The sequence below is a fragment of the Lepus europaeus genome, chromosome 7 (assembly GCF_033115175.1).
Source record: "Lepus europaeus isolate LE1 chromosome 7, mLepTim1.pri, whole genome shotgun sequence".
Taxonomy (NCBI): Eukaryota; Metazoa; Chordata; class Mammalia; order Lagomorpha; family Leporidae; genus Lepus; species Lepus europaeus.
Window position 1 is genome coordinate 61,444,811 of NC_084833.1, and position 22,003 is coordinate 61,466,813.

The 22,003-nt window shown below is 40.6% G+C and overlaps 1 protein-coding gene across 8 annotated transcripts in view; it reads left to right on the forward strand.

The window, feature by feature from the left end:
- NUP98 (nucleoporin 98 and 96 precursor) overlaps positions 1-22,003 on the forward strand; it is a 139,157-nt gene that overhangs the window by 56,850 nt on the left and 60,304 nt on the right. For 6 of the 8 annotated variants that reach the window (XM_062196626.1, XM_062196629.1, XM_062196624.1 and 3 more), the window contains exons 12-14: positions 6,032-6,172; positions 15,052-15,185; positions 18,044-18,231. In XM_062196626.1, the coding sequence (XP_062052610.1) occupies positions 6,032-6,172; positions 15,052-15,185; positions 18,044-18,231 (463 nt within the window). The remainder of the gene's footprint in view (positions 1-6,031; positions 6,173-15,051; positions 15,186-18,043; positions 18,232-22,003) is intronic. The other 2 variants (XM_062196630.1, XM_062196631.1) reach the window with 1 other exon arrangement.

Genomic DNA, 22,003 nt, shown 5'->3' on the forward strand with positions numbered 1-22,003 from the left:
TCTGAACATTTATGTTAGCCTACAGTTGGTCATCACTAGCAAGTACTGAGCTTTTATATCAGTAGTTTAGGAAATGATCAAAACACAAAAGTTTGGTTTCTACTAAATGCCTGTTGCTTTTTTATCATCATGATGTCAAGAAATATATATATTTTAAATTGTCATAAGTTGGTGAGCTGCTGTAGTTCTTAAAGGCTTTTTCTGTTTTATTTTTAAAATTTATTAGGCCGGCGCCGCGGCTCACTAGGCTAATCCTCCGCCTTGCGGCGCCGGCACACCAGGTTCTAGTCCCGGTCGGGGCACCGATCCTGTCCCGGTTGCCCCTCTTCCAGGCCAGCTCTCTGCTGTGGCCAGGGAGTGCAGTGGAGGATGGCCCCAGTGCTTGGGCCCTGCACCCCATGGGAGACCAGATAAGCACCTGGCTCCTGCCATCGGATCAGCGCGGTGCGCCGGCCGCAGCGCGCTACCGCGGCGGCCATTGGAGGGTGTATCAACGGCAAAAGGAAGACCTTTCTCTCTGTCTCTCTCTCACTATCCACTCTGCCTGTCAAAAAAAAAAAAAAAATTTATTTATTTATTTGAGTGGCATAGTTACAGTTGGGTAGAGGGAGACAGATATTCCATCACTGATTCACTCCCCAAATGGCCTCTACAGCTGGCTGGGTCAGACCTAAACCAGGAGCCTGGAACTCCTTCTAAGTCTTACACATGGTTGGCAGGGGCCCAAGTACTTGATGATCCTCCACTACTTTCCCAGGTGCATTAGCAGGGAGTTGGGTCAGAAATGGAGCAGGGGCTGGTGCTATGTTGCAGCATGTTAAAGCCCCAGCCTGAAGTGCCAGCATCCCATATGGGTGCCAGTTTGAGTCCTGGCTGTTCTACTTCCAATCCAGCTCTCTGCTATGGCCTGGGAAAGCAGGAGAAGTTGGCCCAAGTCCTTGGACCCCTGCAGCCATGTGGGAGACCCGAAAGAAGCTCCTGTCTCCACACTTCAGATCGGCACAGCTCTGGACGTTGCACCCATTTTGGGGGTGATCCAGTGCATGCAAGACTTCTTTGTTTCTACCTCTCTCTGTAACTCTTTCAAATAAATAAAGATAAATCCTTGGGGGGGGGGGGGGGAAGGAAGTGGAGCAGCCAGGACTTGAACTGGTACCCATGTGGGATGCCTGTGTCACAGATGGCAGCTTAACGTGCTACACGTCAGTGCCTGCCCCAGGTGTTACCCTTTTTTTTTTTTTAAATTTATTTATTTATTTGAAAGAGTTACACAGAGAGAAGGAGAGGCAGAGAGAGAGAGAGAGAGAGAGAGGTCTTCAATCTACTGCTTCACTCTCCAGTTGGCCACAATAACCGGAGCTCTTCCAATCCAAAGCCAGGAGCCAGGAGCTTCTTCCAGGTCTTCCCAGACCGGTACAGGTGCCCAAGGACTTAGGCCATGTTCTGCTGCTTTCCCAGGCTATCGCAGAGAGCTGAATCCAAAATGGAGCAGCTGGGACTCAAACCAGTGCCCACATGGGATGCTGGCACTGCAGGTGGTGGCTTTACCTGCTATGCCACAGCAGCAGCCCCATGGTATTATCTTTCTTATGGAAGTTTTATTTCTGTGTGGTCAGAGTTTTTTTTTCTTTGACTCCTAAATCTTAGAAATTCTAAGTAGCAATATCTTCTGTAGTCTTTTTCTGATTCTGTTGTCTCTAATTCCACAGTAATGGAATGACTCAGTATTTCATTTTAATATATTAGTTTTCCTTATCAAGTATTCCCTGACAGACTATGATCATGTTTTTGTTGCTATTACATATTCTTTATTTATTTTTGGCCATATAAACAAAAAGAAAGTACAATCAGTAAAGGATTCTACACCCCCAACCTTACCAACAATAGATCAGGTGAGGCACTGAGAATTGTGAGAATTACCAGAACTTGGTGTTTAAATTCCTTGCTTGTTGCTTCTGTTAAAGTAGCCTTTGTCTTTTAGAGGAATATGCACTGAGACTTCATGGAAGTACTCATATTCATGAACTCTGCATTTCATTGTATCACAAGTAACCTGGCTCTGTAGCTTCTAGCTGCACTTTTTGGGGGTATTAGCTAAATTAGTATTCCTCTGTAGGCTCTTGTTTTGAGTGATTGATAGAGATTCAGATTCATGCCTCAGCAGAAATAAATTTTCTTGTAACGTTGCCTTTGGGTGCTTTGTAGATAATCAGCTTATGTGTAAATATTGAATATACAAGTACATAAAATTTTTTCTATGCTTAATTTAGGTGACCAATCCTACTATAAATTTTTTTTAAAGATTTATTTAATTTGAAAGTGAGAGTTACAGGCTGGCACCGCAGCTCACTAGGCTAATCCTCCTCCTGTAGCACCGGCACCCCGGGTTCTAGTCCCAGGGGAGGCACCAGATTCTGTCCCGGTTGCTTCTCTTCCAGTCCAGCTCTCTGCTGTGGCCCGGGAAGTCAGTGGAGGATGGCCCAAGTCCTTGGGCCCTGCACCCGCATGGGAGACCGGGAGGAAGCACCTGGCTCCTGGCTTCGGATTGGCACAGCGCGCCAGCTATAGCAGCCATTTGGGGGGGGGGTGAACCAACTGAAGGAAGACCTTTCTCTCTGTCTCACTAACTCTGCCTGTCCAAAAAAAAAAAAAAGTGTTACAGAGAAAGGGAGAGACAGAGAGAGAAAGATTGATATTCTATCTGCTGCTTTACTCTCAGATAGCCACAACACCCAGGACATGGCCAGCTGAAACCTGGAGCTTCATATAGGTTTTCCACGTGGGTAGCAGAACCCCAAACACTTGGAATGTCTTCTGCGGCTTTTCCCAGGCCATTAACCAGGAGTTGGATCCTAAGGAGAGCAGCTAGGACACTGGCATCAAAGATGGCAGCTTTACCTTCTGTGCCACAAAGCTGACCCCAGTATAAAAGATTTAGTATTTACCCTTGGTGTGTTCTTTTCCACCGTGTGTTCAGAGGCAGGAAAAATATGAGTATCTACATAATCAGCTTCTTACTCTACAATTGATACTTTTGTTAACACTGTCAATTGTGTACCAGTTTTTTGGTAGTTACTTATTCATAATATCAAGAAGTATTATTTCATAAATTTTACTGTGAAGGGTTCAGCTAATAAGGTTGATTGTTATGTTAAGATACTCAGAAAAATCTATCTGAGGCTAGTAGATACGATACTATAGGTAAAATGGAATTACAACATTTGTTATAGATCTCTCTTTCCTAAGTCTCTTGGAGTCCCAGGCCCAAGAACCATTTTGTTTCCTCCTCACCTTAACTCCATACCTTCCTTGTGACTCTCCCAGGTAATGATAAGTCATACACTGACAGATAAACATACTCTTAAATCACATAAAACATAGCATGAGGAATATCTGTCAACTTATGTTTCTTCATTAAGCATAAAAAGCTATCTGTGAATAAAATAAGGCAAATTTGGATAAAATGCATATTTTTCCATTGCAAGCCTACCTTCAGGTCATTTTATGACATTGCGTTTCTAGAGTATCTGAACCTCATAGTGCCCTTTTATTTTTCTTTGGGTTATTGAAATATAATGGTTTTTAGACTTTTCATGGGCCTTCATTCAGGGATACTACAAAAGTATATGGAAAAAGCTATCCAGAACACTTTTATCCATCTTACATAATCAAGTTTCATCTAAGTCTATGGAGGATGAGGAAATGTTAAACTGGAGGGGGGCTGCGGATTCTAAAATTTGTGTGTAAACTATTTCCTTTGAGAGAGTAATATAATTTTAATATTTCTTGAAGCTTGTACTAGTTACTGTTTGAGACTTTGAAAAGAAGTCTTTTTTTATTTTTAAAAGAAAGAGGAGAAGACAGAAATCTTCCATCCACTGGTTCATTCCCCAAATGACCACAAATGGCAGGGCTGTGCCAGGCAGAAGCCAGGATCCTGGAACTCTGTACAGATCTCTCTTGCGGATGGGAGGGGCCCAAGTAGTTGGGCCATCCTTTACTGCTTTATCAGGCACATTAGTAGTGAGCTGGGTTGGAAGTAGAGCAGCACCCATACGGGATGCTAATGTTGCAGGCAGTGGCTTAACCCTCTGCATCACAATGCCGTTCCCAAAGCTGAGCTTCCCTCCCACCCCCATTTACTTATTTATTTGAAAGGCAGAGTTACAGAGAGAGAAAAGGAGAGACAGAGAATGAGATCTTCCATCTGCTGGTTCATTCTCCAAATGGTCCCAATGGCCAGACCTGGGCTAGTCCAAAACCAGGAACCAAGAGCATTGCTGGTCTTCCATGTCTGTGCAGGGGCCCAAGGACTTGGGAGCCATCTTCTGCTGCTTGTGCAGGTGCATTAGCAGGGAGCTAGAGCAGCCAGTTCTTGAACTGGTGCTCATACGACATGCTAGCACCATATGTGGAGGCTTTACCCATTATGTCACAGCACTGGGCCCAAAGCTAAGCTTTTTAAGGTAAAAGTTCGATTGGTAAATGTTGTCTTTTAGTGAGATTAGATGGTAAGGGAATGTAATTTGTCCATTTTAGTCATCTTTACTGATTTGTATTATGTGAATTTTCTAGGTATAAATGTCTTTTTTTTTTATAGTTTTCTCAAAGAAGTTGCTATATGATATTTTTGGTATTTAAATATCTTTGAATTTTCTTTGTAAGCTCAAACTCTCATCAAGATGCAGTTGGTATGTTAAAGGAACTTCAAATCTATTAAGTTGCTAGTAATTTTATTTATTTATTTGAGAGGTAGAGTTAACAGACAGTGAGAGGGAGAGACAGAGAGAAAGGTCTTCCTTCCGTTTGTTCACTCCCCAAATGGCCGCAGCAGCTTGAGCTGTGCTGATCCAAAGCCAGGAGCCTCTAACACGTCTCCCACGTGGGTACAGGGTCCCAAGCACTTGGGCCATGTTCTGTTGTTTTCCCAGGCCGTAGCAAAGAGATGGATTGGAAGAAGACCAGCTTGGACTAGAACTGGCATCCATATGGGATGCAGGTGCCGCAGGCAGAGGATTAACCTACTGTGCCATGGCACTGGCCCCTAGTTGCCAGTAATTTTTGAGGAGTAAGTTGAGGGGTGGAAATATTGTGTTGTTTTTCTTTTAATGCCAATAACTCTTATCTATTCTATTTTACTCATTTTATACTTTGAAGATCCCTACTAAGTACAAGGTCCATGAGCAGGACTCATTAGATTTTAAAAGATTACAAACTTTTGCAGTATTTTTCCCCAATGAAAAAGAGTTCTTATTCTAGATATCCAGATTCATCTTGACACTTAACTCTGTTTAATAACATTATCACAAGACATTTAGCTTTTTCCGAAAACAAGTTTTTCTAGTTAAAGCAGTTTTTATGAGATAGTATGGTTCAAAGTATCACTTTCTGCTATTCAAAGACTTACTGGGTTTCATTTTCTGTGGCTTAACCCTGTATATATGTCAGTCATGTCAGCTGAACAACATTGTGAGCCAGTTGAGTTTTTTTGATTTGCAAATATTGAAATGTTTGGAGAATTATTTTATTTTTTAATTCTTTAAAAATCTTTTCTTTAAAGAGCCTTGATTGTATTGTCAGACACACTATGTTTGAGCATCATTTCTGCTATTTACAGCATTTGTGACATTGAGCCAATCATTAAACCGTCAGTTTTCTCATCTGTAAAACGGGAATAAATAATTTCTACTTTCGGCAGATTAGCTATGATTTAATGAATGTTTCATATGTACCAGATCTCTTCTAAATGCTTTACATGTTTATTCATTCTAATCTTGGGATAAGTATCTGGGCCATGTAGTATCTCATATTATAGTAGAGAAAACTCAAGAACAGAGATTTACCTATGATGTATATAATGTGCAGAGCCTACTGCCTGGCACATAGTTAGCATTTATGATATTAGCTCTTTTGTTGAAATGACTGGTCTTTGTGAAGTTTCAGAATGTATTATATTTTAAATAACTGACCTCTGACACAACATTCAAAGGATCTTCTGTGGCGCTTTTTTCTTTTCCTCTTGTCTCCATAGCTCTTGGTGCTGGACAGGCATCTTTGTTTGGAAACAACCAACCTAAGATCGGAGGGCCTCTTGGTACAGGAGGCTTTGGGGCCCCTGGATTTAATACCACGACAGCCACTTTGGGCTTTGGAGCCCCCCAGGCCCCAGTAGGTAAGTGTCAGACACTTTAGAAGGCTTTACTCAGTTTATTTCTTGCTAGTACTTAACCTGCTAACTTGATTTTTTTTTAAAGATTTATTTATTTGAAAGGCAGAGTTACAGAGAGGCAGAGAGAGACAGAGAGAGGTCTTCCATCTGCTGGTTTACTCCCCAAATGGCCACAGTGGCTGGAGCTGCACCGGTCTGAAGCCAAGAGCTAGGAGCTTCTTCCAGGTCTCCCACGCGAGTACAGGGGCCCAAGGACTTGGGCTGTCTTGTACTGCTTTCCCAGGCCATAGCAGAGAGCTGGATTGGAAGTGGAGCAGCCTGGACTAGAAGCGTGGCTCATATGGGATGCTGGCCACTGTAAGCAGCACCTTTACCTGCTATGCCACCTCCCTGTCCCCCTAACTTGATTTTCGACCCTACTCCATCCCATACCAAAGCAGTACATCCCTGCACTTGATCAAAACAGTCACATAGTGCAGAAGGGCCCAGGTCCTGGTCATCCCTACTTCTCTACTCCTAGGCCTCCTCCCTCAAAGAAACCACTTTTGTTACTGTTTTTAATGCATCTGATATACATTTAACTTAATATTGCTAAATGACGTGCATATATTGCTGTGTTTTGCTTGAAGTCTAAGTAAATTTAACTTATTATAGTAGTTGAGAATTTAGCTCACTTACTACTTCTTTTATTCACTTCTTGGAGTGTGACTGTTTTTCAGTTCAGTTTTATCTGTTAAAGTGTTTTTCATACTTCATTCATTTGACTACTCTTTACCAATTTTTGCATTATCTGTCCACCATCTTTATTTATTATAAAATAAGAAAATTAATGTTAGGAAAAGAGTTGTGGATTGGTGCCTGTTCACATGGGGCAACAAAATGTTGGAAAAGAAGTGCAGAATAGAGGCAGTGTATGAATTTACATCCAGACCGAATTTATTCAGAGAAAATAAATTCGTAGAGGTTGATGACCAGCCTCCAGCATGTACATGATGGAACAGGTGGCAGAAGGCCCTTACCCCCAGGAGCCAGGCCTTTTTATATTTTAGGAAGGCTAGTTGGAGGTATGGAGCAGCAGGCAGAGGGGAATTCCTGGAACTGGTCTTTCAGGTGGAGTGGGGTATGAAGGCAGTAGGGTATGGGACCCAATTGAGATTCGAGGGCAAAGGAGTACATTCCAGTGTTTATCTCTTTTGGACAATGAGCAAGAATGGCTGAGGCTTATGTCCTAGTTCCATCAGTTAACCTTTAAATATCTTCAAAGAAAAGTATGTTCCACTGGAGATGAAAAACTGATGTCACTTGGCATAAATGGAGTAACCTCTCTTTAGATAGAATGAAAGATGGAAGTTAGTGTTCGTGCCACTAAATTTGTCTTTTGTACTATTATGATAGATATGCCGTGTTTTGAGGAAACTTTGTGTATTTAAACTATGTGCTTATATATCCTGCCAACGAGGTGATTCTTCCTCCCATGGTGTTCTTGATTCTTCTATGAAATGAGGATAATAGTTCCCTTCTCTGCTATTTCCCTCATTTTTATTCCTGTCTTTATATATATATACATATGTATATACAGACATATATATACATATATATGTGTATATATATATAAAGGTAACATATTCTGTCCTAAAACTATTTACTTCTTTCTATTCTTTTTTTTTTTTTTTTTAAGATTTATGTATTTATCTGAAAGTCAGAGTTACACAGAGAGAGGAGACACAGAGAGAGAGGGGGAGAGAGGTCTTCCATCCGGTGGTTCACTCCCCAGATGGCCGCAACAGCCGGAGCTGTGCCAATCCGGAGCCAGGAGCTTCTTCCCAGTCTCCCACATGGGTTCAGGGGCCTAAGCACATGGGCCATCTTCTGCTGCTTTCCCAGGCCATAGCAGAGAGCTGGACAGGAAGAGGAGCAGCCAGGATTACATCCGGCGCCCATATGGGATGTCAGTGCTTCAGGCCAGGGCATTAACCCACTGTACCACAATGCCAGCCCCTACTTCTTTCTATTCTTTGGTTAAAAAATAAATTTCCAGGGAACCCAGCATTTTATTATAATTTATGAAATTACTGTTTCCCAGCCATGTATATCTATCTCATATAAATTTTTCCCTCTAGAATTTATTTATTTTTTAATGTTTACTTTGTTTTAATCTTGAAAGAGCTACAGAGAGAGAAATCTTCCATCTTGTGTTCACTACCCAAATAATCACAATAGCCCTATATGGGCAAGGCTAAAGTGAGGAGCCTAGAACTCCATCCAGACCTCTCACGTGGGTTGCAGGGGCCCAAGCACTTCAGCCATCTTTTGCTGCCTCCTAGAATGCATAGCAAGAAGCTGAATCTCCCTGGAATTCTGATTCTTTTCTCCTCTTGTATTGCCAGCCTTACTACCTTCTTTCTCTTCCAAGTTCTTTTTTTTTTTTTTTTTTTTTTTTTTTAGGATTTATTTATTTATTTGAAAGGCAGAGAGAGAGAGAGAGAGAGGGAGAGAGAGAGGTCTTCCATCTGCTGGTTCACTCCCTAGATGGCTGCGACGGCCGGAGCTGCAATGATCTGAAGCCAGGAGCTACTGCCGGGTCTCCCACGTGGGTGCAGGGCCCAAGGAGTTGGGCCATGTTGTACTGCTTTCTCAGGCCATTAGCAGAGAGCTGGATCTGAAGTGGAGCAGCCAGGACTGGAACCATTGGCTTTACCCTCTTTGCCACAGTGCCAGCCCCTCCTTCCAAGTTCTTAAGAGGATGGCATCAAAATGTTTCATTCACCTCAGATACCTCATTCTGTGTTCCCTGAGTCCTCCTGCAGCAGCAGAAACGCTGGTTATTCTTTAGGCCTTCAGCGTTACTCCAGGATATTCCCCTCACATCTACTTGAAGTGAGAACTCCTGTGTTCTTGGTAATAGGGTTTTTCTCTTTATTTGCTCAATTTTCTGGAATATATCGTCAAATGAAGTGTATGTGAAAGACATACTTGAAGGTCTAAAATATCTTCATTCATTCTTCATAACTTAATGTTAGAAATTCTGCAGTAAAAATAATTTACCCTCAGAACATTGACTATCTCCTTTTGCATTAGTCATTGCTGGTGGTCTGATGCCTTTTTGATTCCTGTAAACTGATCCCCGCCCCCTCCCCACCTTCCCAAGCCCTCAAGATTATCCCTTTGTCCTGAAATTTCAGTGTTTGCTTAGAACTTTTGTGTCTCAACTCTTTCTGTTGTCTTCAGTTAGTTGTATTTCTACTTTCTAAGAATTTTTTGATTGTTTTCTAAATATTCTTTTGGGTTTTGATTTTTAATTTATAAGAATTCTTGTTCTCTGTTCCTTTTTTCTAAAATCTGGTTCTTAATTTTTTTCTTAAAACTCTGAATTTGTTCATTGGCATTGAAATTTGTTTAGAGTTCTTCTGTTCCTTAAATCTCTAGGATTCTTTTTGTTTTGATCCTAATGCCTGCTGATTTCTTCCATTTATATTTAAGAGTAAAATCATAAAAATCTAACCAGCAACTTTATACATGTTGGTTGGAACTGTTAACCAATAGGTTCATTGAAGGCTAACTAGTTTAGAAACCAGTTATTATCTGTGGGTCCTCCGCAGGTTCTCTAAATGTTAGAATGCCAGATTCTTAATTGTGGGATGTTGCCAGTACTTACACTTGTTGTCCTTGTCCTTTTCCTTATCCTCTAATATTCTGGCCTGTCTTGAGAAAGATTGCAGTGGAAAGCTTTCTTTATATAGACATTGTATTAATTTTTACTTCCTATTTTTGGTCCCACCTCATAAAACCTGGCATTTAACTTTTTTTTAATTCATTATTTATCAGAGAGAGAAAGCTCCTATCAGCTGGGGCTGGGCCAAGGCTGAAGCCAGGAGCTGGGAACTCAATTCAGGTCTCCTATAGGGTGGTAGGAACTGAATTACTTCAGCCTTCACCACTGCCTCCCACTGTGCACATTGGCAGGAATCTGTACTCAAGAGCCAGAGCCAGAAGTTCAGGCAGTTATCAAACCCAAGTATTTTGGTACGGAATGTGGACCTGTCAATGGGCCACTTAACCACCATGACAAACACCTGCCCCAAACCTGATTTTAACTCCTTAACGTTCCTGGAATTCTTGCTTATAAATTTCATCTGACAGTTCTCCCCTTTGAGTTCTCTTAGCCTGCGTTATCACCCTTCTATTTCTTTTCCTTTTTTTTTTTTTTAAAGATTTATTTATATATTTGAAAGAGTTATAGAGAGGGAGAGACAGAGATCTTCCATTTGCTGATGTACTCCCCAAATGGCTACAACGGCTGGAGCTGGGCCAACCTGAAGCCAAGAGCTTCTTCCGGGTCTCCCACATGGGTACAGGGGCCCATGTACTTGGGCCATCTTCCACTGGTTTTCCAGGACACCAGCAGAGAGCTGGGTTGGAAGAAGAGGAGCCACTGAAACCAGAACCCATATGGGATGGCAGCACTGCAGGCTGTGGCTTAAACCACTGAGCCACACCACCGGCCCCATCTATTTCTTTTTCCTAGAACTTTGTTGTACTTTCTCATCTGTTTGCTTCCTACCCTCCCATTCTTTGATATTGTGAGTTTATATTCATACATTTTAATTTTTTAAGTCATAAATTTTAATGAGGTCTTAGGAGATAGAGGATGTGAATTTAAATTTGAATTGATCTCTATGAACTTGTAAAATCAACTTTATCATTATGCATGACATTTTCATTTTACTTTCCTTATTTTTAGTTGGTAATCAGAAGTAGTATAAATATGGTATCCTGCTATTCTTAGTTTGATAACTTTTGGCTACTTTTTTTTTTTAAAGATTTATTTATTTATTTGAAAGGCAGAGTTACAGAGAGGCAGAGGTAGACGCAGAGAAAGAGAGAGAAGTCTTCGATCTGCTTGTTCACTCTCCAAATGGCCACAATAGCTGGAGCTGCGATGATCCAAAGCCAAGAGCCAGGAGCTTTCCTCCAGGTCTCCCAGGCAGGTGCAAGGGCCCAACGTCTTGGGGCCATCTTCCACTGCCTTCCCAGACCATAGCAGAGAGCTGGAACCAAAGTGGAGCTGCCGGGACTCGAACCAGTGCCTGCATGAGATCCCAGCACTTTAGGCTGGAGCTCTACCTGCTATGCCACAGCACCAGCCCCTTGACTGATTCTTAATAATACATCTATTTTCCAGAGCCAATTAAAAGTTCCTAACAATTTAATAGTGTAGTTATTTGTATTACTGTGACTGTCCATTTAAAAGTAATTGTAATGACTTATACATTATACATTTTGCAAGAGGAAATCTTAAATGGAAAGTGATTTAGAGCTTATTTGAGTCCATTCTTAATGCAGGCTTCCCCCTACCTTTTAAGATTTTATTTATTTATTTATTTGCAAGATAGAGCAACACAGAGAGAGAGAGAGAGAGAGAGAGAGTTCCATCTACTGGTTCACTCCCCAAATGGCCACAACAGCCAAGGCTGGACCAAGCCAAAGTCAGGAGCCCTGAATTACATCCTGGTCTCATGTGGGAGTCAGGAACCCCGCAAGTACTTGTGTCAAATTTTGCTGTTTTCCCAGGTACATTAGCAAGGAGCTGGATGGCCAGTACTTAAACCTGTGCTCAGCATGCAAGCAATGGCTTAAGCTGCTGTGCCATAACTCTGGCCCCCTTACTTATCTTCAGACCTCTGAGGTAACTGCCTTCCAGAGCGGTTCAGTGCTTTTTTGTTTGGTTATTTAGAAACCAAAACCTGCCTATATAGAATTACTATCAGTAATTATATATTTAACCTCCTAAAGCTAAGCAAACCTAGTCTGCTATAATTTCTTTGTGATAACTCTTGTGGCCATTTTGGAGAGCGAACCAGTAGGTAGAGGATCTCTCTCTTTCTGTCTCTCCCTGTCTCTCTCTGTCTCTCTGTAACTCTGACTTTCAAATAATAAAAAAAAAAAAAAAGAGAAAAGATTACATTTTCATGTTAACAAAAATAAAAACAAGCTTTCCTAATTATGTTTGGATTTGTTAAGGGAAGTTTTTATTCTTTTGAGTGAGACCTGTACTTATTGAATGCATCTTTATACATTTATTGCTTACATTTAATATTCATATTGGAATTCAGTATAAATCAAAATGAGGGACTGGCATTGTGGAACAAAGGCTTAAGCTGTCACCTGGGATGCTGGAATCACATATGAGCACCAGATCACATATGAGCACAGATAAACCTGTTGTTTATCAGAGTTTTTATTTAAATGGATAATTAGCTGTCAGGTAACAAAATGACCAAGTAAAGATTTGTTAGTTTCCTTGCATAGTCCCTATAATAACACTGTTCTATTAATATGTGGTACTGTATGTCAGAAGGTGGGTTTCTTTTTTTTTTGCTGCGCTTTAGTGTTAAATTGAGTTTAGGAACTTTTTTATTTATTTATTTTTTTGACATATAGAGTTAAACAGTGAGAGATAGAGATAGAGAGAAAGGTCTTCCCTCTGGTTCACTCCCTAAATGGCTGCCGTGGCTGGCGATGCACCGATCCGAAGCCAGGAGCCAGGTCCCTCTTCCTGGTTTCCCATGCAGGTGCAGGGGCCCAAGGACTTGGGCCATCTTCCACTGCCCTCCCGGGCCACAGTAGAGAGCTGGACTGGAAGAGGAGCAACTGGGACTAGAACATGGAGCCCACATGGGATGCCGGCTCTGCAGGCGGATCAGCCAAGTGAGCCACGGTGACGGCTCCTAGGAACTTTGTTAAAACAGATGATATACTACATGCTATTTAAGTTGACAGTGCCACTGGATTTCAGAATCTTAAGTAAATTTGCATATATCCTTAAATGTCAATATAACAATGATTTACTATTATTCAAGGACACATCCATTTTTGTTTGACTAAGGTGAATCCATCCTGCTTTCATTGATACAGCTGCTTATTCTGATTTTTATATTGCTGATGCTTTTTCCCTTCATTGTGAGGATATTCAAAATGTTTTATTGATAACACTTTTAATAAGGAACATCTTAATATATTAGTATTTTTATTTAATTTTTGATTAGTATTTTTGGAAATATCTTGCAAAGAGGTTTCTTCATCAATCAAGGTATATATTGCAGGGTTTTTTTTTTCTTTATTTTGTGCAATTGTAGATCATGAATGTAGTCTTTTGTCTTACGTCTCTTTCCTAAATTCCACTGCTAAAAAATGTTTTGTAACGTTTTGGAGAAAATGAGACTAACTAGGTGATCCTTTTCATTTTGAGTTTTTTGTTTTAAAGATTTTTAAGGCAGAGTTTGAAAGAGAGAGATCTTCCATCTGCTAGTTCACTCCCCAAATGGCCACAATGGTCACAGCTAGACCAGGCTGAATCTAGGAACCTGGAACTCCATCAGGTTTTCCCACATGGATGGCCTGGGGCTAGGAACTTAGGCCATTTTCTGCTATTTTCCCAAGTGCATTAGCAGGGAACTGGATGGGAAGTGGAGCCCCTGAGCCTCGATCTGGTGCTCATATGTGATTCCAGTATACCAGGTGACAGCTTAACCCTTTGTTCCACAATGCCAGTCCCTCATTTTGATTGATACTGAATTCCAATATGAATTTTAAATGTAAGCAGTAAATGTATAAAGATGCATTATTGGCCGGCGCCGCGGCTCACTAGGCTAATCCTCCTTGCGGCGCCGGCACCCCAGGTTCTATTCCCGGTCGGGGCACCGATCCTGTCCCGGTTGCCCCTCTTCCAGGCCAGCTCTCTGCTGTGGCCAGGGAGTACAGTGGAGGCTGGCCCAAGTCCTTGCGCCCTGCACCCCATGGGAGACCAGGAGAAGCACCTGGCTCCTGCCATCGGATCAGCGCGGTGCGCCGGCTGCAGCGCGCCAGCCGCGGCGGCCATTGGAGGGTGAACCAACGGCAAAAGGAAGACCTTTCTCTCTGTCTCTCTCTCTCTCACTGTCCACTCTGCCTGTCAAAAAAAAAAAAAAGATGCATTATCAACCATTTTCAATATATTCTGCCTTTCCGTGTATCTGTAGTGTACACAATTTTTTTATACTGGAATTTTCATTTATTAAATTGAATATACCTTCATATTTCTACACTGAAACAACTTGTCATTGTAATTTTTATTAACTACTCAACTCAGTGTGTTGATATTTCATGTTTACAACTGTGAATATAGGACACAGGAATTGTTTCTAAATCTTGACTATTACCAATACTGTGCAGCAAACACTTATGAATGTTTTTTTAAAAGATTTATTTATTTGGAATTAGTTACAGAGAAAGAGGGAGAGGCAGAGAAAAATAGGGAAATCGATCTTCCATCCACTAAATCACTACTTGAATGGCAGCAATAGCCCAGGTTGGGGCAGGCCTACACCAGGAGCCAGGAGTTTCATCCAGGTCTCCCATGTGGGTGCATGGGCCCAACACTTGGGCCATCTTCCATCGCTTTCCCTGGTGCATTAGCAGGGAGCTGGATTGGAAGTGGAACAGCCAGGACTTGAATCAGTACCTGTATGGGATGCCAGTGCTACAGATAGTGGCCTAACCTGCTGTACCACAGTGCCAGCTCCTATTTCCAGTTTAAGTTCTTGGATTGGATTTCCATAATTGACATTATTAGGTCTAAAAATATAAAAATTATTGTTCTGTTCTGTCATTATTTCATTGAGCCAGGTTAACACAACCTTTAATATTTCAAAAGTTACTTTCATATCTTTGATGTAACAGTTTATGATTCATGATTTTTTTCAGTTTGTCCCCCCTTCCCTGTTCCCTCAATAATGCTTCCAAGTCTGAACATTTTGCCGAAATCTCCAAAAACAATTCTGAATTTTCTGGTTGAATCCTTTTACTCACATATTTTTTCCTTCCTTTTTTTTTTTTTACAAAAGCTTTGACAGATCCAAATGCTTCCGCTGCCCAGCAGGCTGTCCTCCAGCAGCACCTCAATAGTCTAACATACTCTCCATTTGGAGACTCCCCCCTCTTCCGGAATCCTATGTCAGACCCTAAGAAGAAAGAAGAGGTAAATTTAAGAATGTAAAATACCTTTTTAGAGAAAGAGAAACTAAATGTGAATAATGTGATTTCTTCTTTTTTTAAAAGATTTATTTATTTGGTTCAATGGCAGAGTACAAAGAGAGACAGAGTATGACAGATGTTCTGTCTTTGTTTCATTGCCCAAATGGCTGCTATGGTCAGGGCTGAGCCAGGCCATTTATAATCTAAGACATTGGGATGATCATTTCGCTTTTCTGAATTGTTTCTTCATTTGTAAAATGGGAATAATACTCTTCAACGTTGAGGATTAAGTGAGATAATACATACCTGGTTTGTACTAAGTTGCTCAGGATAGAGAAATTAGTATTCGGTGATTTATGTCATCACATTTATCACTCAGATGGTTCTTATATCTGCCTTATAAGGTAGATATGATGAGAAGCAAAGCATGTATATGAAATTACTTTATGCAGTGCTGTACATCTGGGTTTCTATTGCACAGTAGGGTGACTATAGATAATGTGTGACATGTTTGAAGTGAAATATTTATCCTGATTGGACATTATGCAATTTATACATGTATTTTAATACCACATAGTGCTGATAAATGTGTAACTTTCATATGTTAAAATTAAAAAATAAAATGTATGAATATATTTTGATTAGATGAAAATGGTTATTTTGTGTACCCTAACACTTAAATATATAGGTATACGATACTGTGTTCAATGCTAAGGTTACAAAATGAATAGAAGCAACTTGCTCTCTAAGAACTGAACATCCATAGAGGAAGATCAGACCTGTAACCATTTAAATATACTCTAGCCTGATTGTAGTAATAGGGAGACAGGCTTAATGGCTGATAAATGTATAAATAAAATGTTTTTCTATATGATGGGATATCATTCAGCCATAAAAGAGAGTGCAGTACTGACACATGCTACAATATAGGTAAACCTGAAAAGCCTGCTAAGTGAAAGAAGTAAGACGTAAAAAGTTACATAATTGCATTCATATTAACGTGTTTAGAATAGGCATATCCATAAGGAAAGAAAGCAGATTCATAGTTGCCAAAGGATAAGGGGAAAAAGTGGCTGGTACAGCATTTCTTTCTGAAGTGATGGAAATGTTCTGGCATTAGATTGTGATGATTGTTGTACAACCTTGTAAATTGCTAAAATCGCTGAATTTTATCTGTAAAGATATAGTGAGTTTTGGCCTGCGCTGCGGCTCACTAGGCTAATCCTCTGTGGCACCAGCCCTCCGGGTTCTAATCCCAGTTGGGACACCGGTTCTGTCCCAGTTGCCCCTCTTCCAGGCCAGCTCTCTGCTGTGGCCCGGGAAGGCAGTGGAGGATGGCCCAAGTGCTTGGGCCCTGCACCCGCATGGGAGACCGGGAGGAAGCACCTGGCTCCTGGCTCCTGGCTCCTGGCTTCGGATCGGCGCAGCACGCTGGCCGTAGTGGCCATTTCGGGGTGAACTAATGGAAGCAAGACCTTTCTCTCTGTCTCTCTCTCTCTCTCACTGTCTAACTCTGCCTGTCAAAAAAAAAAAAAAAAGAAAGAAATTTAACAATAAGATATAGTGAGTTTTATGTGAAATCTATGCTCATAAATTAAAAATACAGAAGGAAGAACATAGATCTTGGGTAAATTTGATATGACTTTAGGAGTGGTAACAAAGACCACAGAAATGATTTGGGAAGGTTCATTGTTAACAAAATTGTGAACAGTCCGCACTAGGAAGAGTGAATTGTGAACAATCTGCACTAGGAAAAGAGTAAATTGTGATACTTTATGTGACATTGTTGTGTGAAGTGTTTGTATAATATATATTGTTGAGGAAAACACATGAAAACGTATCATGAAAATACTAGTCGAAGTGCCATTTTAAACCTTTTTGTCTCCTCTACTAGTTTGGAATTTCTTCAATACTCAGAAAGAGTAACTTTATGTTTGTTTCTAGTACTTAGTGTTTGATGATAATTATTAATGTCTACTAAAAGATGAATAAGTGTAAGCTCATTTTTTCCCCAAAAAATGTTTGGATTACATATAATTCATAGCTGAGTCCTAGTTTTACTTGAAGCAGAGGTTTTTAATTTAATCGAAAAATAATTTGTATGACTTAGAAATTTTTGGTAATGTTTTCTTAAAGTAGTTTTGTAAAGAAAACTTTGCAAGCTAAATTTTGTTCCATAGGATGAAAGGAGCAGATAAGATATTAATAATATGTGTTCATATATTTTAATTTATAAAGTTTTGTTTTTTTGTTTTTTTTTTTTTTGACAGGCAGAGTGGATAGTGAGAGACAAACAGACAGGAAGGTCTTCCTTTTTGCCGTTGGTTCACCCTCCAATGGCTGCTGCGGCCGGCGCATTGCGCTGATCTGAAACCAGGAGCCAGGTGCTTCTTCTGGTCTTCCATGCGGGTGCAGGGCCCAAGCACTTGGGCCATCCTCCACTGCCTTCCCGGGCCATAGCGGAGAGCTGGCTTGGAAGAGGAGCAGCTGAGACTAGAACCAGGTGTGCCGGCGCCACAAGGCGGAGGATTAGCCTGTTAAGCCACGGCGCCGGCAATTTATAAAGTATTTTTAAACCAGGTATCTCAATTGCATTTTCAAAGATAGCAGACAAGGCAGATGAAATGGGTGCTGGGGAGATGAGTTAAATTCAATTATAAAAAAATAAAGATTTACATTCACACATGAGTAAATTCTGTGTTGGATGTTAACATCCTTGTTTCATGAGAGCTGAGGCTCAGCAGGATTCCAGCAGGTATATGACAGATTAAATTTGAATTTTGTTCTCCTGCTTTTTAAGGCCAGTCACATATGTTAGAAATAAATCAGAACTTCATCTGATACTTCTCTCTTGTTTTTCAGAGATTAAAACCAACCAATCCAGCAGCCCAGAAGGCTCTTACTACACCTACTCATTATAAACTGACACCCCGTCCTGCCACCAGAGTCCGGCCAAAGGCTTTACAAACAACAGGAACGGCCAAGTCACAGCTCTTTGATGGGCTGGATGATGATGAACCATCTCTAGCCAATGGCGCATTCATGCCCAAGTGAGTTTATTTTTGTTAACATAAATTAGCTATAAAATACTGATAAAGTAAATGTAAAATAGTATGTAGTTAATCAAATGTACAAATTTAATACATACCACTTTTAAAAAACATTTTAGAAAGGATGTCACAAAGATTAAAATTGACATGATCATTCCCAGGTATAACCATAGTTGACATAAAGGTATTTTGGTAAATATGCTTCTAGTTTTACACATGCATTTTTATATTTTGTTTTTGAGAAATATCAGATTAAGAAGAAACATATACTAGGTTTTGTTTTTTCAATGTCCACCTAAGGATTACTTATAGATGTAGAATCAATAATAAAATAATTACACAGAAGGAAATACAGGAGTGACAAACATTGTGGCACAGCAGGTTAAACCCTCACTTGAGATGTCCACATCCCATATCAGAGAGCCAGTGCAAATCCTGACTGCTCCACTTCAGACCCACCTCTTTGCAAGTAGACCTAGGGTGTAGCTTTTGATGGCTCAAGTTCTTGATTCTCTCCCATACCCATGGGAGATCTAGATGGAGCTCCTGGCTCCTGGCTCCTAGCTTTGGCCTGACCCAGCCATTGGAGCCTTTTGGAAAATGAACCAACAGAAGGAAGATGAATATTTCTCTTTCTCACACTGCCTTTCAAATAAATTTTTTTTAAAGAATCAGTAAGCTATATATGAAAGTATATAGAAGAGTTATTGCTGAACATAGAAAATTACACTTAAATGATGCTTTAGAGCAAATCTACACCCTGGTAGATTTTGGAAAAAAAAAAAAAACTGAAAAAAATTATACACCAAAGTGTTAACATTGTTTGGCTTCAGGAGACAGAATGTCAGACCATTTCAATTATGGATTATTTTGCTAGATATGCACAAATACATTAGCTTTTTCAAAAAACAAATACTTTGCCCATAAGATAAAGGGGATAGGGTTTTGAGTTTCAATTTTTTGGATAAACTTCAAAAAATAAATGAGAATTCATCACCTAATATTCATAGTTCACAAATTCTAATAAGTAAAAAACATTGTAATTCTTTTCCTTTAAAATGTGGTGAACTGCTTCACAAAAGTTGGGGAAAGTGCAATTTCCTACGCTTTGTAGAATATCAGGGATTGTGTATTACTTATATCTGTCTGAACATTTTGTATAGTGTTTTTTTTTTTTTAAGAATTGTTTATTTTATTTGAAAGTCAGAATTATATATAGAAAGAAAGTTAGGCAGAGAGAGAGAGAGAGAGAGAGAGATTCCATCCGCTGGCTCACTCCCCAATTGGCTACAGTGGCGAGAGCTGCACCAATCCAAAGCCAGGAGCCAGGAGCTTCATACAGGTCTCCCACTTGGGTGCAGGGCCCAAGGACTTGGGCCATCTTCTGTTGCTTTCCCAGGCCATAGCAGAGAGCTGGATCAGAAGTGGAACAGGTGGGACTCGAACCGGCGCCCATATAGGATGCCAGCACTGCAGGTGGTGGCTTTACCCATTATGCCATAGAGCCAGCCCCTAGTGTTTCATATAGAGTAGGTAAAAGGGCTTGGATACACTATTCCAACCATCAGATTAGTAGCTCTTAGGGCACTTTCATCAGATCTTCTTAGCATTTGCAATTATATTTCTTAAGTAGGCAAGAAAAGGGTGGGAGGGTGTACATTTTACTAGTAATGTTGTATATTCTCCTTGGCTTCCCTTTTAGAGGTATTGTCATTAACAGTCTTAATGTACCAGAATCATTTTACAGAATTGACCTTTTTCTTCCTCCTTGATTTACTTTGTTAATTGGCTCCCAGGACCCCATAGTTTCCTAGTTTCTTCCTGCTTCTTTGGTCACTCCTTCTCATTCTCCTTTGCTGATTCCTCGTCTTCCAACTTACAGTGGAGTGCCCTGGACTCAGTTCTTAGTCTGTTTTCTGTTCATTTCCATAGTGCTTTTAGTCTCATGACTTTTATTATCATTTTTAGTCCAATGATTCCCAAATTATCTCCAGCCAAAACTTCTCTCCCAAACTCCTTACATTTCTTATATTCAAGTCTACTTTACATCTTCATTTGGATATGTAATAGATATTATTTTATAAATAGTATGTTCAGTACTGAACTCATCTTGTACCTCATACTTGTTCCAGAGCCTTCTCTATCTCAGATGATTACATTTCCATCATTCTACTTTCTCAGGCCAAAAAGTTTAGAATTGTCCTTGACTTTTTTCTTATGTTCCACATCCAAGCCATCAGCACATTCTCTTAGTTTTACTTTGAAAAATTAACCAGAATCTGACTGGTTTGCATCTTACTGCTCCTACCCTGATTCAAGCTACCGTCATGTCTTGCCTGTATTACCGTAATATACTTGATCTCTTTGCTTTTATCTCTACTCCTTTGCATTGAATTATGAACATAACTACTACAGTAATCACTTTGAAGCATAAGTCATGTCTTGTTGGTTCACACAGCTTAGCCAGAATAAAGTTAAAAGTCCTAGAAAATCTGACCTCCCATTACCCGTTGGAATATATGTACTATTCTCTGCTGCTTACCCCACTATAACCTTACTGCCACTTTACTGTTGTCAGGATAGGCATTCTATCGCCTTTGAATCTTTGTCCCAGTTGTTCCCTTTGCCTGAAAACACTTGTCCCCAAAGTTACCTCAAGGAAGACTGCTCTGACTACTCTATTTAAAATCACATCATTTTTTTGTTTTATTAGTGCTCCCCAATTTTTTTTTTTTTTAAGGATTCATTTATGGGGCTGGCACTGTGGTGTGATGGGTAAAGCTGCCTCCTACAGGGCTGGCATCCCACATGGGCACCGGTTTGGGTCCTGGCTGCTCCACTTCCCATCCAGCTCTCTGCTATGGCCTGGGAAAGCAGTACAAATTGGCCCAAGTCCTTGGGCCCCTGCACCCACATGGGAGATGTGGAAGTAGCTCCTGGCTTCTGGCTTCGGATTGGCTCAGCTCTGGCCATTGCAGCCAGTTGGGGGAGTGAAGCAGCGGAAGGAAGACCTTGCTCTCTCTGTCTGCCTCTCCTTCTCTCTCTGTGTAACTCTTTCAAAATAAATAAATGAATCTTTCAAATAAATAAATGAATCTTTGAAAGTCGGAGTTACACAGAGAAAGAAGGAGAGACAGAGGTCTTGTACTGCTTTCCCAGGCCACAGCACAGAGCCGGATTGGAAGTGAAGAAGTCAGAACCAGCGCCCATATGGGATGCTGGTACTGCAGGCAGTGGCTTTACCCGCTATGCCACAGGGCCGGCCTCTCCCCAATTTGCTATCTGCCTTCTTATCCTAGTGCTTTTCATATTTTTTTTCTTTATGTTCCTATATTTTTATATATTTGTAAAAGTAACAGAGACAGATCTTGTATCTGCTGATTTACTCCTCAAATGCCCACAACAGTCGAGGCTGGTCCAAGCGAAAACCAGGAGCCAGGAACACCACCCAGGTCTCACATGGGTGGTAGGGACCCAAGTACTTATTTGGGCCATCATCTACAGCCTCCCAAGGTACCCATTTGCAGGTAGTGGGATCAGAAGGGGCGTAGTCAGGATTGGAACCAGCACTGTTTTCAGAATGTCAGTCATCCCAAACAGAAATTCTTAACCCATTAAATCGTACCTTTTTCCTTATCACTCCAGTTTTTGGTAACTTTTTCATTACTTGTTGTCTTTATGAATTTGTATAGATAATTTGTATAGAAAGAGAATCATAGTATTTTTAATGTCTGGCTTATTTTACTTGGCATATTTTCAAAGTTAATGTTGT